This window comes from Erpetoichthys calabaricus, chromosome 16 (genome assembly GCF_900747795.2).
Source record: "Erpetoichthys calabaricus chromosome 16, fErpCal1.3, whole genome shotgun sequence".
NCBI lineage: Eukaryota > Metazoa > Chordata > Cladistia > Polypteriformes > Polypteridae > Erpetoichthys > Erpetoichthys calabaricus.
In genome coordinates, this window is record NC_041409.2 from 60,314,651 (window position 1) to 60,336,896 (window position 22,246).

The following is a 22,246-nucleotide window of genomic DNA, read 5'->3' on the forward strand; positions in this document are numbered from 1 at the left end:
ATCTCACACCAGTTTCTCAGACACATCGAATTTTGTTGCACTTCAATGACTTTTAATTTAAAACCAGCTTCATATTTTCTTCTGATCGAATACTCCATCGTATAAGGGATGCTCTTACAATAAAGGTGTATGAGGGTGTGATTTACAAAAAACACAAATCAGTGCAAACATCACTTTGGAATAGTTTGGGTATTACCGTGTGGTCATGTAGGCACAATACATAAAAAAAAAAGGCAGTGTGCTCCATGGTTACTCTCTCAGGTGGGTGTTAGCATATCATAATCTCTTGGACCAATAGTGCATTCGACTTATATAACCGACATTATAAAATACCGCAAATTATATGGTAAAATCAAGCCCCGACTTATCCGTGGGAGAACTTAAACTTGAGTATATACGGTAATTATGGTGTTTCATCTGTTTCATTTTTTGATCTGAATTCCCACACAGACATGGGAAGTACTTGCTGACTCTGTACAGACAGTGACTGGGCCAGAATTCCCCAGGAGTTCTGAGGCACTAATGTTACCACCATGCCACCACACTCCTCAGGCTCATTTTATCACTGATCATGATTAAACATGTAATAAGACCCCCATAAGAAAGTTAAGTGAGCCAGGATTGACCAACTAGACGCATCACCGTAACCATTCCAGTGCTAAAAATGGAGCCAAATAGTTCAGGAGTTTTACCAATTACTCAAAAAAAAAAGAATTCATTGCAAATTTTCTAGAGCAAACCTGGTGGGCATCACCATTTAGTAGTTATATGGTCGCAGTATTTCTCTTCTCTGGATAAAGATATGGTCACATAACTCTAGAAATATATGGCAAGAGAAGTTGTAAGCGCCAAGCTTTCTCCCTAACATGTCCTTCCTGCCACTTTTGATAAGGTCATGTGTCTAGACATGGCTGGGTGGACTTTGGAGCTTCACAGACAATGGACCTCCATTAGCAGTGAGGCCATGCATAAGTTCAGTGAGCCTCAGCGGAGGGTTTTGCACGAGCTCACCTACTCACCCTATTCCAGTTGACAAATGGCATGAATGGGGCATCGGGTGGGTTTGACTCTCTTCAAGGAGTATATTTTTAAAAGTGCTATAAATTGCCCTTGACATTATGGAGACCATCAGCCCTAAAGCCTTTTTTCAATTCTAGGACCTCCTCAGCCAAACAGAAGATACGAAGAACAATATAGCTGGCAAGCTAAAGCTGTCGCAAGATGTTACAAGACAAAGAGAATCTTCTGAAGCTGACACCTTTATTAAATCTGAGAGTGAAAATCTCTCTAAGCGTGTCATGCTGCTGCACAAGTCCCTACAAAAGAAGCTGTCTGAGCTGCAGGTAACATGACAATGACATTGAGATCAGAAGGTGATGTGAGAATCCAAAAAAATAAATAAGTTTGTGAAAAATAATCGGCAAGGGTTATAAAAGAGCAAAGTAGAAGGACAAGTAAGGACATGGTGAAAAAGGGACGGGTGGCAAAGTCACACCAGTGACGATAGTGCAAGTAGGAAGGGAATTAAAGGATGTAGTAGTGCAAATCAAGAGAGTGAGAATAACTAGTGTAAAAGATTGGAAAAATGTAAGCAGAAAGCATAATAGTACAAAGAGTGAAAAAATGCATAAGGAGTACAGAGCAAAGAGCGAACAGAAATGGCTGAGATGGTCTAAACAGGAGGGGGATAAAGTGAACCAGCAGTGTTATATGAAGGACCCGATAGCCATAACTCTGTAAAAGCAGAGGAAAAATGACTCGAGTAAAAGTAAAAGTTGTCCATGAGCAAACTACTCAAGTACAAGTTTTACTCTGATGATATTAACTGTACTTAACTATTAAAAGTGCATGTAAATGTGAGCTCTCTCTCTCTCACTGTTTTATATATAGTCAAAAAATTCTTACAGACGTAAAATAATTCAGACTGCCATCTCTTTGTGTGTGAGTTGTATTACAATCACCAAATACAAGTAACTACAACATGAGGAGACATCTTAATGATTGTGTGAGGAGGCCACTAATAAGAGAGGCTTGCAGGCTTCCCCTACTTTAAGAAGGAGCTAATCTATTTCTGAAAATCCCTCATAAAGTGAATTTTCATAACCCAAGTACAATTAATTTAAATGGAATTCATTTTGACACATTAGTTTGGTCCCAAGAATGACCCCCCATTTTTATTCAAATAACACCAAACTATTTGAAAATGGGCAGAATTAGTATAATAACAACATTGGTCATCAATACAAACCCTAATAAGGCATTGCCCTTCATTATAAAATATTTAATAATGTGCTTTACCTGGACTTTATCATTTCTAATTTCACATTTAACAGAATTTCCTTTCAGTTTTACTTCCATCGAGTCCATGATCTTTTTTTGGAGACATAACGCCCTGGTAATGCAGAAAGTCATGTAAGCAACACATGTGACAACGTGAGTGAACCCCAGCAGAGGGATGCAAAAGTGTTCATTGTAGTCTGCAGATCAGCCCCTACCCGTTTGGCAGCTGTGTTTGAACGTTGCAGCCTCAGATGTGGAATTAACTGAGATTGGGATTACGCATCACCAACGTCCAGCCCCGCCCCACACCTGTAGACCCTCCCCATTCTGGAGGCTGCAATGGCTGCATAGATCATCAGATTTGATTTTTCTCTTATGCAAATTTTCATAAAAAGAGGGTGTGCCTAAAGCAGGGAAAGCCTATATTTTAAATAATTGACTGAGTAAAGCTTTGTGTGCATTTACATAGCCCAATTGTTTTCTTGTTTAATATTGCAGTAACAAACATGTGTAATGAAATATTTCAGAGTAAAAGTAACCATTTGTGTTTGAAAATGTAGTGAAGTAAAAGTGAAAGTATGCAGAAAATTTTATACTCAGGCAAAATATTCACAAAACATCCTCCCGTGTATTTTTACTCCCATTTAGCCAGATCTGATTAAACTAAATAGGCCACACACCCAGGGCCGTCTTAACACATGGGCATGCTGGGCAGTTGCCTGGGGGCCCCACGAGCATAGGGGCCCCATGCTAATCTGTGTATGTTGTGACTTGTTGAGTGGTTGTGTAGGTAGAGATCCCACTGCACTGCTTTGCCCACGGGCCTATAATGCTGTTAAGACAGCCCTGCTCATACCTTGGCAGCCTAGCCCCAATCTCAAATGGCAAGCTTACCTGCCTGCACAGGCACAAAAATGGGGCTTTCAAAAGTTCAAAATGTCCAGGAAGGATGAGTAGGGTGCTCTGATCCCAAGGACAGCAAAACAAAGTGCCTTTATAGTATTTTCAGAAAAGGAATAACAAAAAGCTAAGTCATCTTAAAGGGTAAAAACAGAATTTACTGAAAAGGCAAAAACTCAAAGCAAACAAAATCCAAGTCAGAAACCAATAAACAGTACCTTATGACGAAGACAGGGATGAAAATCCAGAGAATCTAAACATGAAGAACAAAATCAAAAATGGTAATCAAAAGTCACAAAACACAATACTGAAGGTATTCATCCATCTCCAGCTTTGGCTTAAGTAATGCCAGTGTTCCAGCTGCCTAAATAGGTGGCACTGCCTCCTTCAGCTTCACATACAAAAGGCAGGGCCAAAAACAAGAAACACTAACTATATACTTAACATAAAACATAATAATAAAATGAATAAATAGCACAATATCAATAAAAATCATAATATTACAGTTTGCCCACACTAAGCTCTGGACTAGATAAATAGGATGGAAGAAAGGAAGGAAAAGGAGGCTGTTACAACATGCAAGAAAGTGAATTGTATTACCAATTATCTAACATCCATACTGGATTCTAACACAGGGAGAGACTGACCAGATTGAACAGTTTGGCACTTTCTTAGCTTCTTTGGAGAATCGCTTGAAAGACACCGAAGACATGATGAAGAGTGCCGAAGGACCATGCAGTCTGGATGAAGCCAAGGTCAGCAGTGTCTAAACTTGATGTCTCTTTGATTCCTAAACAGACTTAAAATCAGCTTAACAAAGTCATTAACAGACTTCTCAGGGTGTAGTACAGTCACCTGTAATGTCATCAGCAAGACACTATATTAATGTCAGTACTGCACTCTACCTGCTGTTAGCTATCACTTGATTTTGTGCTAATGTTAATTCCCAAGAAGTGTAATTTTAAAAGTTTCTCATTAAAGCTTAGTCTTTCAGAAACTTTTCTGGCTAACAGCAGTATTGTTTTTTCTGGCTTCTTTGTGGTGCTGTAAATATTCAGCTTTCTTTTGATAATGTAATTGAAATTTATTTAAAGCATTGCTTTAGTTTGCCAGTTCTTAAAGGAAGTTGATGAAGAGCAGTGTGGGAGTCATCATTCTTCATTCTTCATTTTTATTTTTTTCAGTAACATTTTAATTGGATTTTCTTGGCAGGCTCACTTGCGGAGACTGAACTCTTTGTCCCCTGAACTGGAGAGTCTAAATGAGCTCATTTACAAGACTCCTGTGAAAGATGCACAGATCAAGGCCGTGCAGACATTGAACAGGCAGTGGCTACAGATCTGCTCTCAGGCAGTGCAAAGCTGCAGGTAATGAGCTGCTGTCCATACCCCTGATGCAGTCTCCGTACCTTTTCTGTTGCCCCAACCTCCTCTTGATACTTACTATGCAGTGGTACTATGCAGGGCCAGCACCACTATTAAGATAAATTAGGCATTCATCTGGGGCACAGATCATAAGGTGGGAAACCCCAGTCGCACGGGTTAACTACCGAACAGTTGGTTGGCACACCAATAAGCTTGGCCTAGGGTACAAAATAACCTGGCACTGGCACTGCACCTATGTGATGTCCATGTCCCTATTTTAGTGTCCCTACATGGTATCCATTCTCTCTCTGGTGCTCCTCATGCAGTGTTCACACTATGCAGTGCTCATTTCATCCATGGTAGTATCGTACACTCCGTATAATGCTTATTCCCTCCTTTTTATAGTGCCTTATCGATACCGTTTATTCCCTTACCGTGTGACCTCTGCATTGTGAACCTTTTGCCTTTGAGTCATCTGCCTTCTCAATTAGGTAATCTTTCCTCCCTTTTAGGCTGGTTGGACTGTCAAACCCCAGCTATTCACAAAGAAGGCAGTGAAGAATCTTTATAAATACAAAGATTTGTTTGTACAAAAATATTCTTTGTATCAAAAATTAAGCTCCAAGGAGCACAAGTTGCCTATAAAGGCGATCTAGAGGCAAACAGGCCACAATTCAAAGAATGGTTGAAAAAACAGACTCAAAGGAGTCAAAAATCCAGGAATCATAAAAGCTCAACACATATTACAAATCCAACAAAACTGACCAACGCCATTGCTTTCAATGAACTGCAAAGGACTATGGGTTTTCCTCAGCCTTTATAGGGCTGAGGGGCAGTCCCTTGACAGTGATGAGCAGGTGGCCACTCCTCTTGGGGACCATCCACAAAACACAAGGAACATAGCAGAAGACGCTTTGACAATAAGAAACTAAATGAACAACAATGTAAACATAAGATGAACATAATAAACATAAAATGAGACATGTGGATACACAACTCCTATAAAGTGAGATTATGTTATATTTTGGAGGCAAGGCCTCATTTTGGCATTGGAGAGTGCAGGTGGGAAGGCTCGAGGAACTGTTTCAGAGATTTAAGCCTTATTTTGCATTTTGGACATTTTTGAGTCAGAGGATCACTAAAGGTTACATCTATTTATAATTTCAATGCCACATATTGTCTCCTAGCTTCCCCATCTTTACTCTGTTCTTTACTCTCACAAGAAATGGAACAACTTTTTTAAACAAGCTAGAGACAAAGAATAGTCACTAGACAGGCAGAAGTACTAGAAAAATGAGCTGAAAAACCACAATACAAAATCTAAAAGTTAGGGTCAAAACTGCTTAGTCCATGGTCTGACATGACATTCCCTGTTCCCTGTAATTGTATTTGATCTACTACATGGATATGCACTTTGCTGCGCCTTCCTCTTAAATAGGGATATTTTTATGATGTTGAACGCTGTGACAACATTTGAACACGTGATTAGCTATGAACGTCATTGCTACTACAAGCAAAACAGTAGCAACCATGGAAAACGATCATCCAAAATAATACTACAGTAATGTTATTGTTACAATAGTAAAATTATTCTAAATGCCATAAAAATAGACTAGAATTACACACTAAATGCAGAAACAAAACCACAACAATACATTAACCATGCTTTCCGTTACCCTGTATACTTCGAGAGTTCCCCCTTTTGTTCATTTTCATTTGCACTGTTCTAGTCCTTGTCTGCTGTGCCAGATCCTTTTAGTGCTCTTTTTCCATACCTAGTCCTCCATTCAAAGTGTCCTCACTCCTGACCTTTGGCCCTATACAATGTCCTTATAACACACCCTTACCGAGTCTAGTGTCCTACACACAGCATCCACATCCACATTAGCACCCCTTATGCTCTCCCGACATTTTCCCCACACAGTACCCACTCTGTGTCTTCCTGTTGCTTTCTGTAGAGCTATATGAGTAGCCCCCATTCCTATGATAGCACCCTCTGCAATAGATCCCTATTTAACACCCTTCACACAACAGCATCATTCTCCTTGTGTCATCATCCCCAGTATCTGAAGGATGCCAGCTTTCATAAAGCTTATCACAGCTGATGCTGTAGATGTGGATAAAATATTATATTAAGGTAAGGTGCCATCATGAGAAACTTGCCACTTTTTTGATATGGGGATCACCAAGACTGTTGATAGTAATCCTAAAGTGCTCAATCATTGCACATTATTATTACTGAGGACAACAATGCCCATCATGCCTCCTTATTTTTCAGTGAGTTACAAGAGAACGAGCTCCAGAAACAGACATTCGTGCAGAAATGTGAAGACTGGATGAAGTTCTTGAAAATGACGGAGGACTGTTTAGCAGTGGATGTGGCCGGTAGCTATGAGGGTCTAAGGGATCAGCAGAAGATTCATGAGGTGAGTGCCAGCCTGCTTCCTCTCAGGTTGATGTTAGTTAGCAAAGATTAGTGTCAGAGTAGAGTCTGGAATCGACCAGACTAGCACAATTGGCATAATAGAAAGGAAACACTGAGGGTGACCGATAGATGTTTATTCATTTTCAATCAAAATAGAAGAAGTGCTGATAACTAAAATATGCTGATAACTAGAAATGTAATGCTATGAAAATTGTAACAGTGAAAGCTAAAAATGGGATACATTCACTATTTTGTTCTGCATTTTAAATTTTCAGTAAAATGACTTTTAAGGCAGAATGGTGGCTCTGAGGCTATTGATCTGTGCGGGTATCTGGAAGGTTGCTGGTTAAAATCTGTTACTGCCAGAGGGGATTCTACTTTGTTGGGCCCTTAACCTGAAAATGAATCCAGAGACGTTATACAGTGGCTGACCCTGTGCTCTAACGTCCAAATGTCTTTCGAAAAGATCATTTCCCCTTGGTGATTAATACAGTGTACCACACAAAATAAATGATAATAATAACTAAAGATCACACAGAGTGCATAAGGGGTGCTGGCAGTGTTCACTGTGACAAGGCTACTTACTCGGAGACCACCTTGGCCCTCCAGCATCTTTTATTTTGCCTGTCAGTGGGCTGCTTCATTTTTGCACCATCAATTTACAAAGACAATGCAGGTTTGAAAGTAACACCCCACTTACAATAAGCGTTAATGTCAGGGGGGAACCCCCTCCACCATTGTTGTAGCAGCTTTGAAGAAAGTAAATTAAAGAACGCAACAGCTTTACAACTTTTTTAAATGAACTTGGAAAATTAAACAGGTGAAAATCCATGATTTTGTGAGGCCAACAACGGCTTTATTGCAACACCTCACTTTAAAGGAGGGAGAAAGAGACAGCTGATCATGCGGTGAGTCAGCTGGGTGGAAAAAGCAGGTGAAAATGAATTCGGAAAAGGAAAAGACAGAAACGCCGGTGTAGTGGAATTGGCTTCACTTTTGCAGATGCCCACTGATTTCAAATAACAACAGCTTATTAATTATAATAAGCTTCTCAACATGAGATCTGTAATGTAATTCTTTATGCATTCTGTATTAATAAAGAAAATCATCCATTTTCAAACAAAAATGATCTAATTTAGAGTTAGAGTGGAATGGACTCTATCCTGGCTCCATTGCATATAAGGAGGGAAGAAGCCCTGAAAGAGAGATCTGTTTATCACGCGCACACACACACACCCACACATACACATACACACACACACACACACACACACACACACACACACACACGCACACATACACACTCATGACTCTGGGATATGGGAAGAAAACTGGAATTCCTGGACAAAAACCCAAGCAGTGATGCTGAGAACATGCAAACTCCACAGTTCATGATTCTGCTATTTACTGTTATTTCTCAAATACTCCATTTTTTGTTCTTTTGGATAATATATAATAGTTTTTTTTATTTTTATTAAAAAATTTGATTGATTTTTAAACCCTACCTTCTGGACAAACCAGAGGTGGCCTTAAGGCAGTGGTTCTCAAACTGTGGGGCGGGCCCCCCTAAGAGGGCGTGAAGTAACAAAAAGGGGGGCGTGAAGATGTGAAAAAACGAAAACAAAAATCGAAAATATGAAAAATACATCTATTGAAACCAAAACAAATTAACTTAAACTACATTCTGATACTAGAAAAATAAATATAGAGTTAGATAAATGTTGATAAAAGTTAAGTAGGTATAATAAAATATGCATCTATGATATATCATTAATTAAAAAAGAACAAATTGGTATTAGTGGGCCCCTTTCAAAAAAACGTTAGTGGGGGGGGGGCACGATTAAAACCGTTATGAAAACTCGGGTCGCAAATACTTAAAGGTCGAGAAACGCTGCCTTAAGGGTTGTGCGGGGCCTAGGGCTGACCAACCCCACGCAGGACCGGTTACGTCAAATACTGTTACCAGTATGCGTGGACTGTATAAACTTTAATAAAAATAATTTTAACATACACTGGATTTTCTCATTACAGTATTCAGCTACATTTTTGCAAGATAACACACAGACTTTATCAAAATATAATTGAAGAATATAACTTGACAAATCCACTCGAACAGGAGACACAGACCTCAAAAGCAGGGGCCTGGGGTGGTCGCCCCCCTTGCCACCCCCAAACCCCGCTCTTGGGAAGAACAGGATGGAATCTGAAACCTGCCTTCTGGAAAAATTAGACAACAAAACTAAGCACCGTGCCAAAGTACTGCACAGATCATATTAATTTGTTGATATGAAGTGTTAGGTTACACTCACACTCCTGTGTATCTCTGCATTATTCTCATAATTCTGGGAATTTGCAGACCACCTATAAAAGCAGTTCAATTTTATAGGCCTTTGAGGAATAAAATTCTCTGTAAATAAAGAATCACCATTAGTAATTGAATCCAAGATGGATGTCCTTTATGACATCAGCCTGACGGAGCCTTCCGTGTGCTCTATGGCAGGACTGTCTAATCTAACAAACCAAATGAGGTAAATTCGTTTATATAACAGTCCAAAAAGCTTTTCAGTTTACACCACTCAGCGTTCAGATAAGATGGTATGTCCTTCTACCACATGTAAGTTTTCATACTATTTAAAAGTGTCAAAATAGTTAAACAGATTATAAGTCTCTGGTGAATATCTGGTTTATTGAATAGAACTTCTAATATGTGAATTATTTTTAGAGAACAAAATCAAAGTGAACAGGTCATGTGATCTCATTTCCATAGTGATGTGTTGGGTACAAATATTCCATAATGACTTAGTTAAGCAGGCAAGCACAGTGCGTTTTATTCCATTCAAATCACTGTAGAGGAGAACAGTGCATTTTTTTTTTAAATAGGGACGTTCTGCAATGCGGCTACGTTTAAAATGCTTCAATGAAATTAAAGACGACATGTGAAAATGCACCTGTCCAGGAGATTTGTGTATTTTTTCAGGAGGAAAACTCTCCAAACATAAAGCCTGTTAATTGCCGTTCCCTCGTAACCGCTGGTGTGCACTTCATCATATAAGGGGCTTCCTAATATGAGCCACAGAATGTTAGCCTAGCTATGCATTTGATTGTAAACTTCATAGACACATGGTGTGGTTTGCTTTGCTCCTCTTAATACTTAAACTGGTGTCAAATTCTCCCCATGCATCTCTTTCAATGCATTGTAAAAGTTCTCAGTTTCCAAAGTAACATGTGACAGATTTATTTTTCAATAAATACAAACCCAAACTCTGTACGATCCTGAACTAAGAAGAAATATTGCTTGCCATCACAAATTAAACACATCCAGGGTACAAATCGGACAGCATCCAAAAATGTAATGTAGTGCACCAATGTAATAAAAGCACACATGCAAAAGTGCTAATCAAGAAGAAAGTCCTGCGCTGTCTGCTGAGAATACGGTTCTCTCCATTGAGTTCCCCCGTTGAACGAGCAAGCAAGGGAGTGAACTTTCATAAACCAACAATGCAATGTTGTGTACTCTTATATGACCAAATGTGGTCACCTTACTCTGCACATCCTCTACTAATGTATGTACCCAAAATCGCCAATGTGTCTCTGACACATCTTTAGGATTGCAGTCACCATGATTGACGGATAGTTGGCAAAGCGGGCATCGTAGTACAAGACCACAAATCACATCGCTCAACGATATGTTTGCACTGGATGGGAAATTACTCCATTCATTTTTTTCTTTTATTTGAGAAATGTATTTGGGAAACAAAATGACAGGCAAATGGATTCTGAATATACATGTTGTAGCAAGCAGCTGGGGGTGGCACCCAGCCGGAATGCCCAGAAGGACTGGAGGAGGTATTACACCTCCTCCAGACCATGAGGGGGCGACTGCCCTGGTGGCTTTGGGGACCAAGGAAACTGAGCTTGGAAGCTCAACCCTATAGGGGCCCATGGTCACCGCCAGGGTGTGCCCCGATGCCGGAAGAGCCCAGGTCCTCAGCACTTCCACCACACCTGGAAGTGTTGGGGGGAAGACAACCAGGGACACCCGGAGTGCTTCCGGGTGCGCAGCCGGTACTTCCGCCACACTAGGGAGTGCCAGCAGAAGATTATCGGGAGGCACCTGGAGCACATCCAGGTGATTATAAAAGGGGCCGTCTCCCTTCGTTCAGTGGCTGGAGTCGGGAGCGCAGTAGACAAAGTCTTGGAGAAGAGGAGTGGAGGCGGCTCTGAAGAGAAGAGAAAGGCATTGTGAGGCCTGGACTTTGGGGGAGTTTTGGGGGTTGTGTGCACTTGTGTAAATATTGGTAATGTATAATAAACATGTGGTGGGTGATTATACGATGTCTGCCTGTCTGTGTCCGGGCCGTGTTCCACAATGTACATATATGGTATATGCTGGAGGAGTGCAGAGAGGCAGTCAGCTTTATGAAGGTGTGTGTCCTCAAAAGCAACTGGGAAGCAAAATGATCCTCCCCTCTAAGAGACTTTGAACAGAGTGGATGAACTTGTGGAGATGAGAACATGTGGACAGAGGCTGATGCAACAGAAAGGAGTGATGATAGTTGAAAGCTGGACAGGCAGTCAAAGACGATAAAGCAGGATCTTTAGAACTCAAGCTATGAAGAAGATAATGTGAGACTGTGGTAAACTGTAAATATTTGATGATGACGATACTTGTGCTTCATTTCGTGAAATGTTCTTTACCTTGTTTTTTAGTGTTTTCAAGCAGAGGCCTCTTTAGGTCAACAAATTCTGCACTCAGTTATTACTGAAGCCTCACGACTGCTGGAACATGGAGAGGTGGACAACAGGTCAGTTGAAATTCTGTCTCATTAGGGAATCATCATCTAAGCAAACTGCTGTGCCTTTATTCTAGGACAGGGGTAAGCAACATCAGTCGTTGAGGGCCGCAGTGGCTGCAGGCTTTTGTTCCAACCCTGTTTCTCAATGAGAGGTCAATTATTGCTGATGAAGCACTTATTGCTCAAGTGACATTTTGATGCTTCATTTTAGTGGTCTCACTTGTTAAGGTTCCCCACCCTCGATTGCTTATTTCAATCTTACACTGTTTTAATGGCACCTTATTAGCAATAAAATGTAAATGACAAAGCAGCCAGCAGTTCTCCATCCAGTTTGTTTTCATTTACATCCGTGTGTGCTCATCATGCACTGTTTGATTTAATAAAACATGTAATAGAAAATGTGACAGACTGAAAATGATCTGTTTTAGGCTTCAAATCATTTGGATGATATCCTTGGAGAGGAAAAAATCTACGATATAAGAACCTTACATTGCTACCTAACAAGTCATAAAATTAAATAAGGTCTGAGATGGGTGAGGATTGCTTTCTAATTAAACAGTTGGGTTGGAATGAAAACCTGTAGCCACCTCGGCTCTCCAGGACCGACATTGCCCACCTCTGTTCTAGGATATGATAATATTTTGAGTGTTTTTTGTAAAAGTTATTAAGCTTGTGAAGCAAAACTCACAAATGTCTCTTTTTGCTTCATTTGCTATGAACTGAAACAAAGCACTTTGCAGGGATCTTCTTGTGATTCATGTGCTAATTCTGTGACACTCAATAATGCAGGGGGATTCAAAAAGATTCATCGGATTTCAAAATGATTTATTTCACTTACAAATCATTACAGTACAATGCAGTAAATTGTAAATGATTTAGTTGAGCATAAAGTTTATTATGTAATTTTAGTGCTCAATATGACCTCCTCCAGCTGTATGGATAACATCAACGCGATAGTCAAATTCATCCCACACTCGATTGAGCATGTCGGGTGTCACTGTACTCACAGCTCTTTCAATGCCATTTTGGAGATCATCCAGTGTCGTTGGGAGTGGTGGCACATAAACAGAACCCTTAATGTACCCCCACAAAAAAATAAAAGTCACACGGCATGAGATCTGGTGATCTTTAGGGCCAGAAGCGGAGGGCCAAATCATGGGCTCCTTTACGGCCAATCCAGTGATGAGGGAGCTCGTTGTTGAGAGATGTTTGAACTTCCTGGTGCCAATGAGGTGGCTCTCCATCCTCCGGTGACAGTGAGAAACTCTTTGATCCCCCTCTTTCTATTGGTATGTGATTAGTTCCTAGGCGCCTCACGGTTGTAAAGATATAGCACTTTGAAATCGGATGAATCGCTTTGAATCACCCTGTATAATATAATGAATTAGACATTTCTGTTCATCACATGGCTAATTCCGTCTGCCTGCAGGCCGGTGATTCATACGTTACTATGTCGGACTGTAGTGCAATACCTTTGTTATAAGGCTGCACACTGGAGATCCAAAATAAGTGCTCAGTATTTCTGATCATACCTTATAAGAGCTGCATGTTGTTCAGCACTTGCAAATAAGAATTTTACTGTACGTTTTAAACCATACCTCAGTAAACCTATACCTGTAAGTTTGTGCGTCAAAAGATGTTTTCTTCTTCTCTATTCAACTCTGAGAAATGACTCTACGATGCCAAAGTAGACCACTTCCCTTCATTTTCATTTTTTTAACCCAGTTTTACATTTACAAGTGGCAGGTGCTATGATGATGTCTTTGGTTTTATTTATTTATTTATTTTTTTAATTGCAGTACTCTCTTCTATTTTAAACAGTTTCATGTTTGAAAGAAATTCATTTATTTCTGCCACATTTATGTCCCAGCGTTCCTTAAGATTTACTTTGTAAATTGTCTTTTGATTGCTAATGTTTCTTCCTACCTTTGTCTGTCTTTTGACCTGCCAGGATCTGATCTGGGCTTTTTACCCAGATTTATTTTACTTTGAGACAATGCCAAGCATTGGTCCTGTACTGAAAATAAACACAAATTGCTTCATAAAGATGATAAAATCTCTATGTTCGACTCGTAATTGTTTATCACGCTGAGCTTTTTTTTTTTTTTTTTATTTGTGCAGATGTTACGTGTAATTATGCTCTTAACGTTGTCCTTTCCATTTGTACTATAATTAGTGCAGAGTATTAAAAATATGAATCTGCTTGCCATCAGGGAGACAGCAGCACAATTATGCTTTCATTTTAGAGAACCCTGTGTTCTTATGAGCTCCGCTTTGTGTTGGCTCAGAGTTTTTCCGTGGAGGCAAGAGGTAACGTTGGCTCTCATTATTGCACACCTCTCCATCACCTTCTTCCATTGCAGGTAAATAGTCATTGTAATCAGGGAGAGCCATTTAAAAAAAGGTTGCAGTTTAATTGGAGGAGGTTAACTCACAGCCATCAGAAGTGGGAGAAGTGGTACTTCATTCTTCGGCTGAATTTAATGACATTTAGACTCCGCAATGTTCCTGTTAGCCTTCCACAGTTAGTTTATAGCAGCAGAGTGTTGTACTGTGTTAGCCATAGATTGATAGGCCGTACACCTTGCCTGATGAAGGGGCCTTAGCTGCCTTGAAAGCTTGCATTTGTAATCTATTTAGTTAGCCAATAAAAGGTGTCATTTCACCCTACAGTCAGTTTAGCGCTATTTAAGTAAAGCTTCCCCAGTCCCTCTAAAAGCTATGTCACATTAGACGACTTGTCCAGCAATTTTCAGTCATAGCCTTTGTCTACGTAATTGAAATGAGTCGGAGGCAGCAATACCAGCCACCTCCGTGACACACCCAGTGACTCACTCCAAGTAGTCCACAACTCGCTCTCACAACACTAAAGAGATTTAAGTCATAGGGGTGGGCTGTGTGTGCATGACAGCCGACAACCAATGAACGCCTATCCTGAATTACAGAATGAACAGAATGCAGCAGCAAGAATTAAGAAATGTGGGTAAACAGAAGGGAAACTCATCTGTCTGGTGTCTTGTGTTTTACGTACCTTCACATAATGAAAAAAAAAGAGCAGAGGTTGTGGCTGAACTCACCATACCTGTTAACCCTTTGTACAGCACCGGCTCCATCAGGCAGCACGCGCTATTGGGGTGAGAATGGCTGTGCTGGAAAGTTGTCAGACTTTTCAGACTGTCGGAATGCAGATACAAAGCCAATGGTGACCATGCAGGTTGACACAAACAAATTATTCTTTGTAGAGTTGTTGCATTAGTCTGCCCCACTCAGTGGTGACTTCCAAACTGAACTCCAACTTCCCTATATCCTGTCCGAGGTGACATGCCTAGCAATGTTCATTAGTGTATATGGACATGATCCGGCAGCAAGATCAGCAACCACAGCTGGCAAGTCTCACATATCCAAGGACTAGCATTTGTGTAATGTGACATCAGCTGTAGAGATCTGAGTCAGGTTCATGCCAGATAACCAGACTGGGAGGTGATCCTCCAAACCCTACTTCTGTGGTGCACAGGTTGAATTGTGGAGAACTGGATAATACTGCAGTAGTCAAAGGGGGTTCAGATTGGGATGAGCAAACATCTCTAATGGAGCCATAGCTAAACAAGGTAAACCCTATAAGAAAGAGTATAAACATAGGAAAAGGATTGGGATATCACAAAGGTAATCTCCATGTAATGAAAAGGGAAAAAAAAAGAAACAAAGAATGCAGATACAAAGCCAATGGTGACCATGCAGGTTGTCACAAAACAAATTAATCTTTGTTGAGTCGCTACAGGTTGAGAAATCTTCCACACTTAGTGGTGAGTTCTAAACTGAACTTCAACTTCTGGTGTGGTTTTTCCTTATATCCTGTCTGAGGACAAAGGGGCGGGACTTCCAGTCTGATTGTGGTGGATGTGACGTCAGAATTGTGGAGTCTGGTCTGTCTTGGAGGCAAAAGAAGAGAAGGCGTTATCGACAGCGCCCTCCCACTCTCTGGAGTGGTATTGCCTTGTTTGTCATGGCCCTGTACTTACCCCCTGCTTGTAAATGTTATCATATTTTACAATTACAATGCAATACAATACAATACAATTTATTTTTATATAGCCGAAAATCACACAAGAAGTGCTGCAATGGACTTTAACAGGCCCTGCCTTTTGACAGCCCCCTAGCCTTGACTTTCTAAGAAGACAAGGAAAAACTCCCAAAAAAAACCTTGCAGGGAAAAACTGGAAGAAACCTTGGAAAAGGCAGTACAAAGATTGACCCCTTTCTAGGTAGGTTGGGCATGCAGTGAGTGTCAAAAAGAAGGGGGTCAATACAATACACAGAACAGAACTCGAGTAATCCTCAAAACAATACAATAGTGCAATAGAAATCTTACAAGTACAGAGCAGAATCCAACACTAGATGGTATCACATAATAGGATTTGGATTTGTTCAGAGTCCTGGAGACCTCGGCCATCAAGCTGCCACACACCCCACCCCCCCCCCCATTTGGCCATTCCCCATCTGAGTGAGTGCTGGGCCAGCCAATCCAATGACAGGACCCCTCTGCCCGACGATTCCTGCCATCCTCCATCAGAGATGACTTTTCCTTAGGCAGGCAAAACAACTTGGCAGTAGGGCAGTGGCACCAAGTGCCACATTTGAGTACCAAGAAAAGAAACAGAATAGGTGAAGGTTAGTAACAAATTATAACTATCATATTACTTATGTTTAAGTGCTAATGACTAACAACAGAGATGCAGTCTGTACGGTTAATCAGCAGCTCTAGCCAGGATATGCTAAACTGAAGTAGTGAGTCTTCAGCCGGGATTTGAAAGCTGAGACTGAAGGGGCGTCTCTTATACTAGCAGGCAGACCATTCCACAGTTTAGGGGCACTGTAACTAAAAGCTCAACCTCCCATTGTTATTGTATTAATCCTTGGAATCATAAGCAGTAACGTAGAGGAGGTCTAAATAAACCTTGGCAAACACCAACAAATTAATCAAAACCAGAAGACAAAATCAGAATTCAAATAGCAAGCAAGAGGTAAATCAATTATTTCATCAATAAAGGGTAAACCTCAAACTAATGCAGGCGCAGGACTTGACGACTTTGGCTTTTGACCTTGACTGCTAGATGCGACGCTCCCTTTTTATTTCCACTGACCCACTCATCACGTGACTACTGCATAGTGTTGCTAAGTCAGAAGGTTGATTCCAGAGACAAACAACGTATGACCCAAGAGACCACCATAGCGATAGGCAATGACGGGCTTATACACTGACAGACTAACTGTGCTCATATTACTAAGAGATGAATTGATCGTTTATATTTTCTTCCCACATCCCAAATACGTGCATATCTGGCTAACTGGCCACGGTGTGAAAGTAGACGTGCATGAGTAGGAACTGGCACAGGGATGGATCCTGGTTTGCACCCAGTGCTACTGACATTCTGAGGTTTCATTCCTAATGATCTTGAGCTGAATTAAGTGGCTTTGATGTGGTATGGACAGATACACGTGCAGAATGTATTTCTATTACCTATTACATCATATTTTTGCCTAACATTGTATTACTCTTAGATAGATAGATAGATAGATAGATAGATAGATAGATAGATAGATAGATAGATAGATAGATAGATAGATAGATAGATACTTTATTAATCCCAATGGGAAATTCACATTCTCCAGCAGCAGCATAATGATACAATAAATAATATTAATTTAAAGAATGATAATAATGCAGGTGAAAAACAGACAATAACTTTGTATAATGTTAAATGTTAACGTTTACCCCCCCGGGTGGAATTGAAGAGTCGCATAGTTTAGGGGAGGAACGATCTCCTCAGTCTGTCTGTGGAGCAGGACATTGACAGCAGTCTGTCGCTGAAGTTGCTCTTCTGTCTGGAGATGATACTATTTAATGGATGCAGTGGATTCTCCATAATTGGTAGGAGCCTGCTGAGCGCCCTTCGCTCTGCCACAGATGTTAAACTGTCCAGTTCCATGCCTACAATAGAGCCTGCCTTCCTCGCCAGTTTGTCCAGGCATGAGGCGTCTTTCCTCTTAATGCTGCCTCCCCAGCACACCACCGCGTAGAAGAGGGCGCTCGCCACAACTGTCTGATAGAACATCTGCAGCATCTTATTGCAGATGTTGAAGGACGCCAGCCTTCTAAGGGAGTATAGTTGGCTCTGTCCTTTCTTGCACAGCGCATCAGTATTGGCACTCCAGTCTAATTTATCATCCAGCTGCACTCCCAGATATTTATAGGTCTGCACCATCTGCACACAGTCACCTTTGATGATCACTGGGTCTATGAGGGGTCTGGGCCTCCTAAAATCCACCACCAACTCCTTGGTTTTGCTGGTGTTCAGTTGTAGGTGGTTTGAGTCGCACCATTTAACAAAGTCATTGATTAGGTCCCTATACTCATCCTCCAGCCCATTCCTGATGCAGCCCACGATAGCAGTGTCATCAGAAATAGATAAATCTTAAATAAATCTTAAATAGAAGTCTGTCGCATATATGTAGAATTGAATATCAGATTGACTGGAAGGGACATTTTACTTTAAAGAGGAATTAAAGGTTAGGCTGGTCTCCTAGCAGATGAAACCAGAACTCCCACAGGACCTTGCTACTCATGAAATACTAGTTGTCGCTTTGTTGTAGTGATAAAGACCTGCTGTGACTGATCTCAGAGTGATAACCTGAGGTGTCTCAATTAGCAACAGCACAGAAAATTAGAGTCCTGTGAAAGCTGCGTGCTAGCAGAGCTCACACAATATGTTAGAAGAAAGAACACCTCTTCACTCGTGAAGCAGACTTGCTAGTCCACAGTGTAATGAAACCTGTGAACGTGATTCCAGTAAGCTGAAAAGAAGTAACGGCTGGGGTCTACTACTAGTTACGACTAGTTGGGTCCCCATCAGAGAGCAGCACTCTGAGGAGGACAGTTAACAGGAATTTGAGTTTATTTCTACCAAGCCATCATAAAATAGAAGAGAACTGTATAAACGGGAATATGAATGATCCTGGTTCATACTTCCATCTGCCAGCGGACAGAAAGTCAGATATGATCACGGTCTGTCTGCAGACTATCAGCTGGGCAGCCCCAGGATTATACAAGTGTTCAGGCATAATCCTTTTTACTGGTGCAATAAAATTAAAATTCCTATAATGCATGAAAGACTTAACAGTTCTTTACTTTTGGGGAAAAACATCTTTGTTTCATAGCTGTGTGAAATATCAAATTCATCCTGGAAGCAAAGAAAGTTAACTGTTTAGCTGAAGCAGAAGGAAGACATTTGAGAACTCCCCACTGTTTATTATTATACAGAGGGATTTTTACACAAAAAGCTATTATAACATTACTGGAGACACTAAGCAGAGTAAAAGATTTTTAAAATAAAATGACCTGTTCAGAGCTGCCACCTCCTCTGAAACAAGATGCTAAAAAGAAATATGTGTTTCCCTTGCCATAGCAATGAATTTCTTCTCAAGCTGTCCATGCTGAAGGATCGCTGGCGTGGGGTGATTCTTAGAGTTCACCAAAGGAAGGGCATTGTGGATGGTTTGGTCAGACAGTGGCACCACTACCAGGACACGGTGAAACGGCTCAAGAACTTCCTCACTGACACGAGAGAACTGATTGCAGCTACGTCTAGTGGGACAGAGGCCTGGGCTCTGAAAGAGGCACTTCAGGCTTTGGAAGATATAAAGGTAAGCGTGCATCCTCTCTTCTTGTGTGTCAGTAGGAGTGGGCATTGTGCAAGTAGGTTGAAATGGCAGAAAATGCAGTTTTGGGTAGTACAGGGCAGGAGGAGGAGGAGGTGTTAGGACAGCTTGTAGGATTGTGTGAGGGTGTCTGAGGTCTAATAGGTGTGTATAAATGTGTGTGTGTGGGCACTGCAGGAGTGTGAGGTATGTGGGAGTACAGCTACACGTACAACATAGCGGTGTAGGAAGTGAGAAGGCAAATACTGCACATGGTGCATGTGTGTGAGGACAGGAATGAGTATTATGTGAGGGTGTTAGGGTCCACGTATGGGGGATTCAGAAAGTATTCAGACCCCCTTCACTTTTCTGCACTCTTTATTCTGTTGTAGTTTTAATTTTAAATAGATAAATTGGCCATTTTTGCCACACTCAATAACCCATAATTCCAAAGAGAAAACAGGTTTTCATGAATTTATTAAAAATCAAAAATTGAAATCTCTCATTTATTTATTTAAGTATTCAGACCCTTTTGCTGTGATACTCCTTATTGTGCACAGAGACATCCTGCTTGCTTTAATTCTCACTTGAGATGTTTCTAGAACTTGATCGGAGTTTTCCTGTGGCAAAGTGAATTGATTGGACATGATTGAGAAAGGCCCCCAAGGTCCCACAATTCACACTGCATATCAGGACCAAAACCCCAGCCTTGAAGTCCCTAGAACTCTGCGTAGACCTCCGCCATCAAATTGAGTTGCAGAATAGATCAGCACAAGGGGATAAAACCATTTGTAAAAGTTGGGGGTGTTCCAAGGAGCATAATGGCCTAAATAATTGTATAATGTCTTCCTAGAGTTAGCTGTCCATCCAGACTGAGTTACCAGGCAAGAAAGATCTTGGTCAGGGAGGTGAGCAAGAAGCCAATGGTCGCTTTAACAGAGCTTTCAGAATCCTTTGTTGAAATCGGAGAACTTGTCAGATGGATGGCTATTTTAGTAGCATTCCATCAGTTAGGCGTTTACGGTAGACTTGCTAGGCAGGAGCCACTTCTGAGTAAAAGGCATATGACAGCCTGCTTGGAGTTGGCCAAACAGCATTTAAAAGACTCTGAAAGCATGAGGAAGAAGATTCACTCGTCTGATGAGACAAAAATTAACTCTTTGGGCAGAACGGCAAGCACTGGGCCTAGCAAAGATTGGGAACTGCTCATCACTACCTGTCCTATTACACTTGCGGAACAAACAGGCCCAAGCCTAATGTTACTCGATTATATTTACCTCTTTTGTTAGCCGCTTTGGATAAAAGTGTTTGTCAAGCAAATAAATGTAAATGTCACCTGCTTAATACCATTCCTATGGTGAAGCTTGGCGGTGGCCGCATCGTGCTGTGTACAGGTAGGTGCTTCCTGGCAGCTGGAAGATGGGTCAGAATTGAGGGAAGGGAAAAAGCAGCCAAATGCAGAGAGGTCCTTGAATAAAACCTGCTCCAGAGTAAATGCTATCTCAAACTGGAGCGACAGTTCAGTTTTAAGCACGGCAGTGACCCGAAGCATGTGACCAAGACAATACTGGAGGACCTTCAGGGCAAGTCTCTGACTCTTAAATCTTTAAGTCTCTTAAATGCTATTTTACATCTGTGGAGATATCTGAAGATAGCAGTTTACAGACGCTTCCTGTTCAATCTGCTATGTTTCAGCCAGGGTTCCTCCCATGGCTGGGGTTCAAACTTGTGTTTAATGTCTTTTTGTTTATTTCTGAGTCTTTTGTGTATGTTAATATTGTCAACCGTTTAGTTTTTGATGTGTTTATGTATCTTGAGTTATGTGCCATGCATTTTATGGGTGGTTCCCCTAGAAGTGCGGTCAGCTACCCATCACCACAAGGGCCTGCGGTTCACTTTGAATGTGCTTTGGAGCTAGTGAGTCCATCTTGTTTCTACGGTGCTTTTTGTAGTGTATTGGTTTTTTGACTTCATGCTCCGCTTTTGACTTTGCTTTCCGGGTTCTGTATTGGGACTTTGTTTGCTTGGATTGTCATGTGTTTCAGGAAACTCCTGTTTGCTTTTTGTGCTCCATGGAGATTCCTTTTTATTCAGAGCTTTTTTGTGAAAATAAATGGTTTTATTTATAAAGATTCTGCATTTTTGCCCCTTGTTACTAGCCGGGATTTGGCGGTATCCCCCACTAGTGGCCATTTTTGGGATATTTTGGGACTTTGTGCTTTGGAACTCTCAAGTTTCTTAACACATTCTAACAGAGCTTGAAAGGATCTGCTAGTAAGAATGAGATAAGCTGACCAAATCCAGGTGTGCAAAGCTTGTAGACATGTACCTAGAAGATTCAAAGCTGGAATTGCTGTACTGTAAGTACAAAGTACTGAATTAAAGGTCTAAATAAATGAATGACAGATTTCAGTTTTTGATTTTTAATAAATTTGCAAACACTTCTGAAAAAATATTTTCACTTTGTCATTATAGTTTATTGAGTGGAGAGCAAAAATGGCAAATAAATCCATTTTAAAATTAATTGTGCAACACAGTACAACGTTAAGTCATGTGACTGCTTTCTGAATCCGCTGTGTGCTTATAGTACAGATGTGAGCTGGTAAAAAAAACTGAGAACTGGTTTGTGCATAGTGCAGATGTGCATGACAGCTGGAGTGTATTTAAACAGAAGTATTGTTAATGCAAGTGTGTGCATAATGTAGGTGTATACAGTGTGAACATAGATAGATAGATAGATAGATAGATAGATAGATAGATAGATAGATAGATAGATAGATAGATAG

At 40.8% G+C, this 22,246-nt stretch overlaps 1 protein-coding gene across 2 annotated transcripts in view; it reads left to right on the plus strand.

Annotated features, from left to right (window-relative positions):
- Positions 1-22,246, plus strand: part of syne2b (spectrin repeat containing, nuclear envelope 2b) — a 524,337-nt gene that overhangs the window by 407,529 nt on the left and 94,562 nt on the right. For both annotated transcript variants that reach the window (XM_051919949.1, XM_051919950.1), the window contains 6 exons: positions 1,158-1,343; positions 3,816-3,935; positions 4,393-4,547; positions 6,823-6,970; positions 11,680-11,774; positions 19,229-19,466. In XM_051919949.1, the coding sequence (XP_051775909.1) occupies positions 1,158-1,343; positions 3,816-3,935; positions 4,393-4,547; positions 6,823-6,970; positions 11,680-11,774; positions 19,229-19,466 (942 nt within the window). The remainder of the gene's footprint in view (positions 1-1,157; positions 1,344-3,815; positions 3,936-4,392; positions 4,548-6,822; positions 6,971-11,679; positions 11,775-19,228; positions 19,467-22,246) is intronic.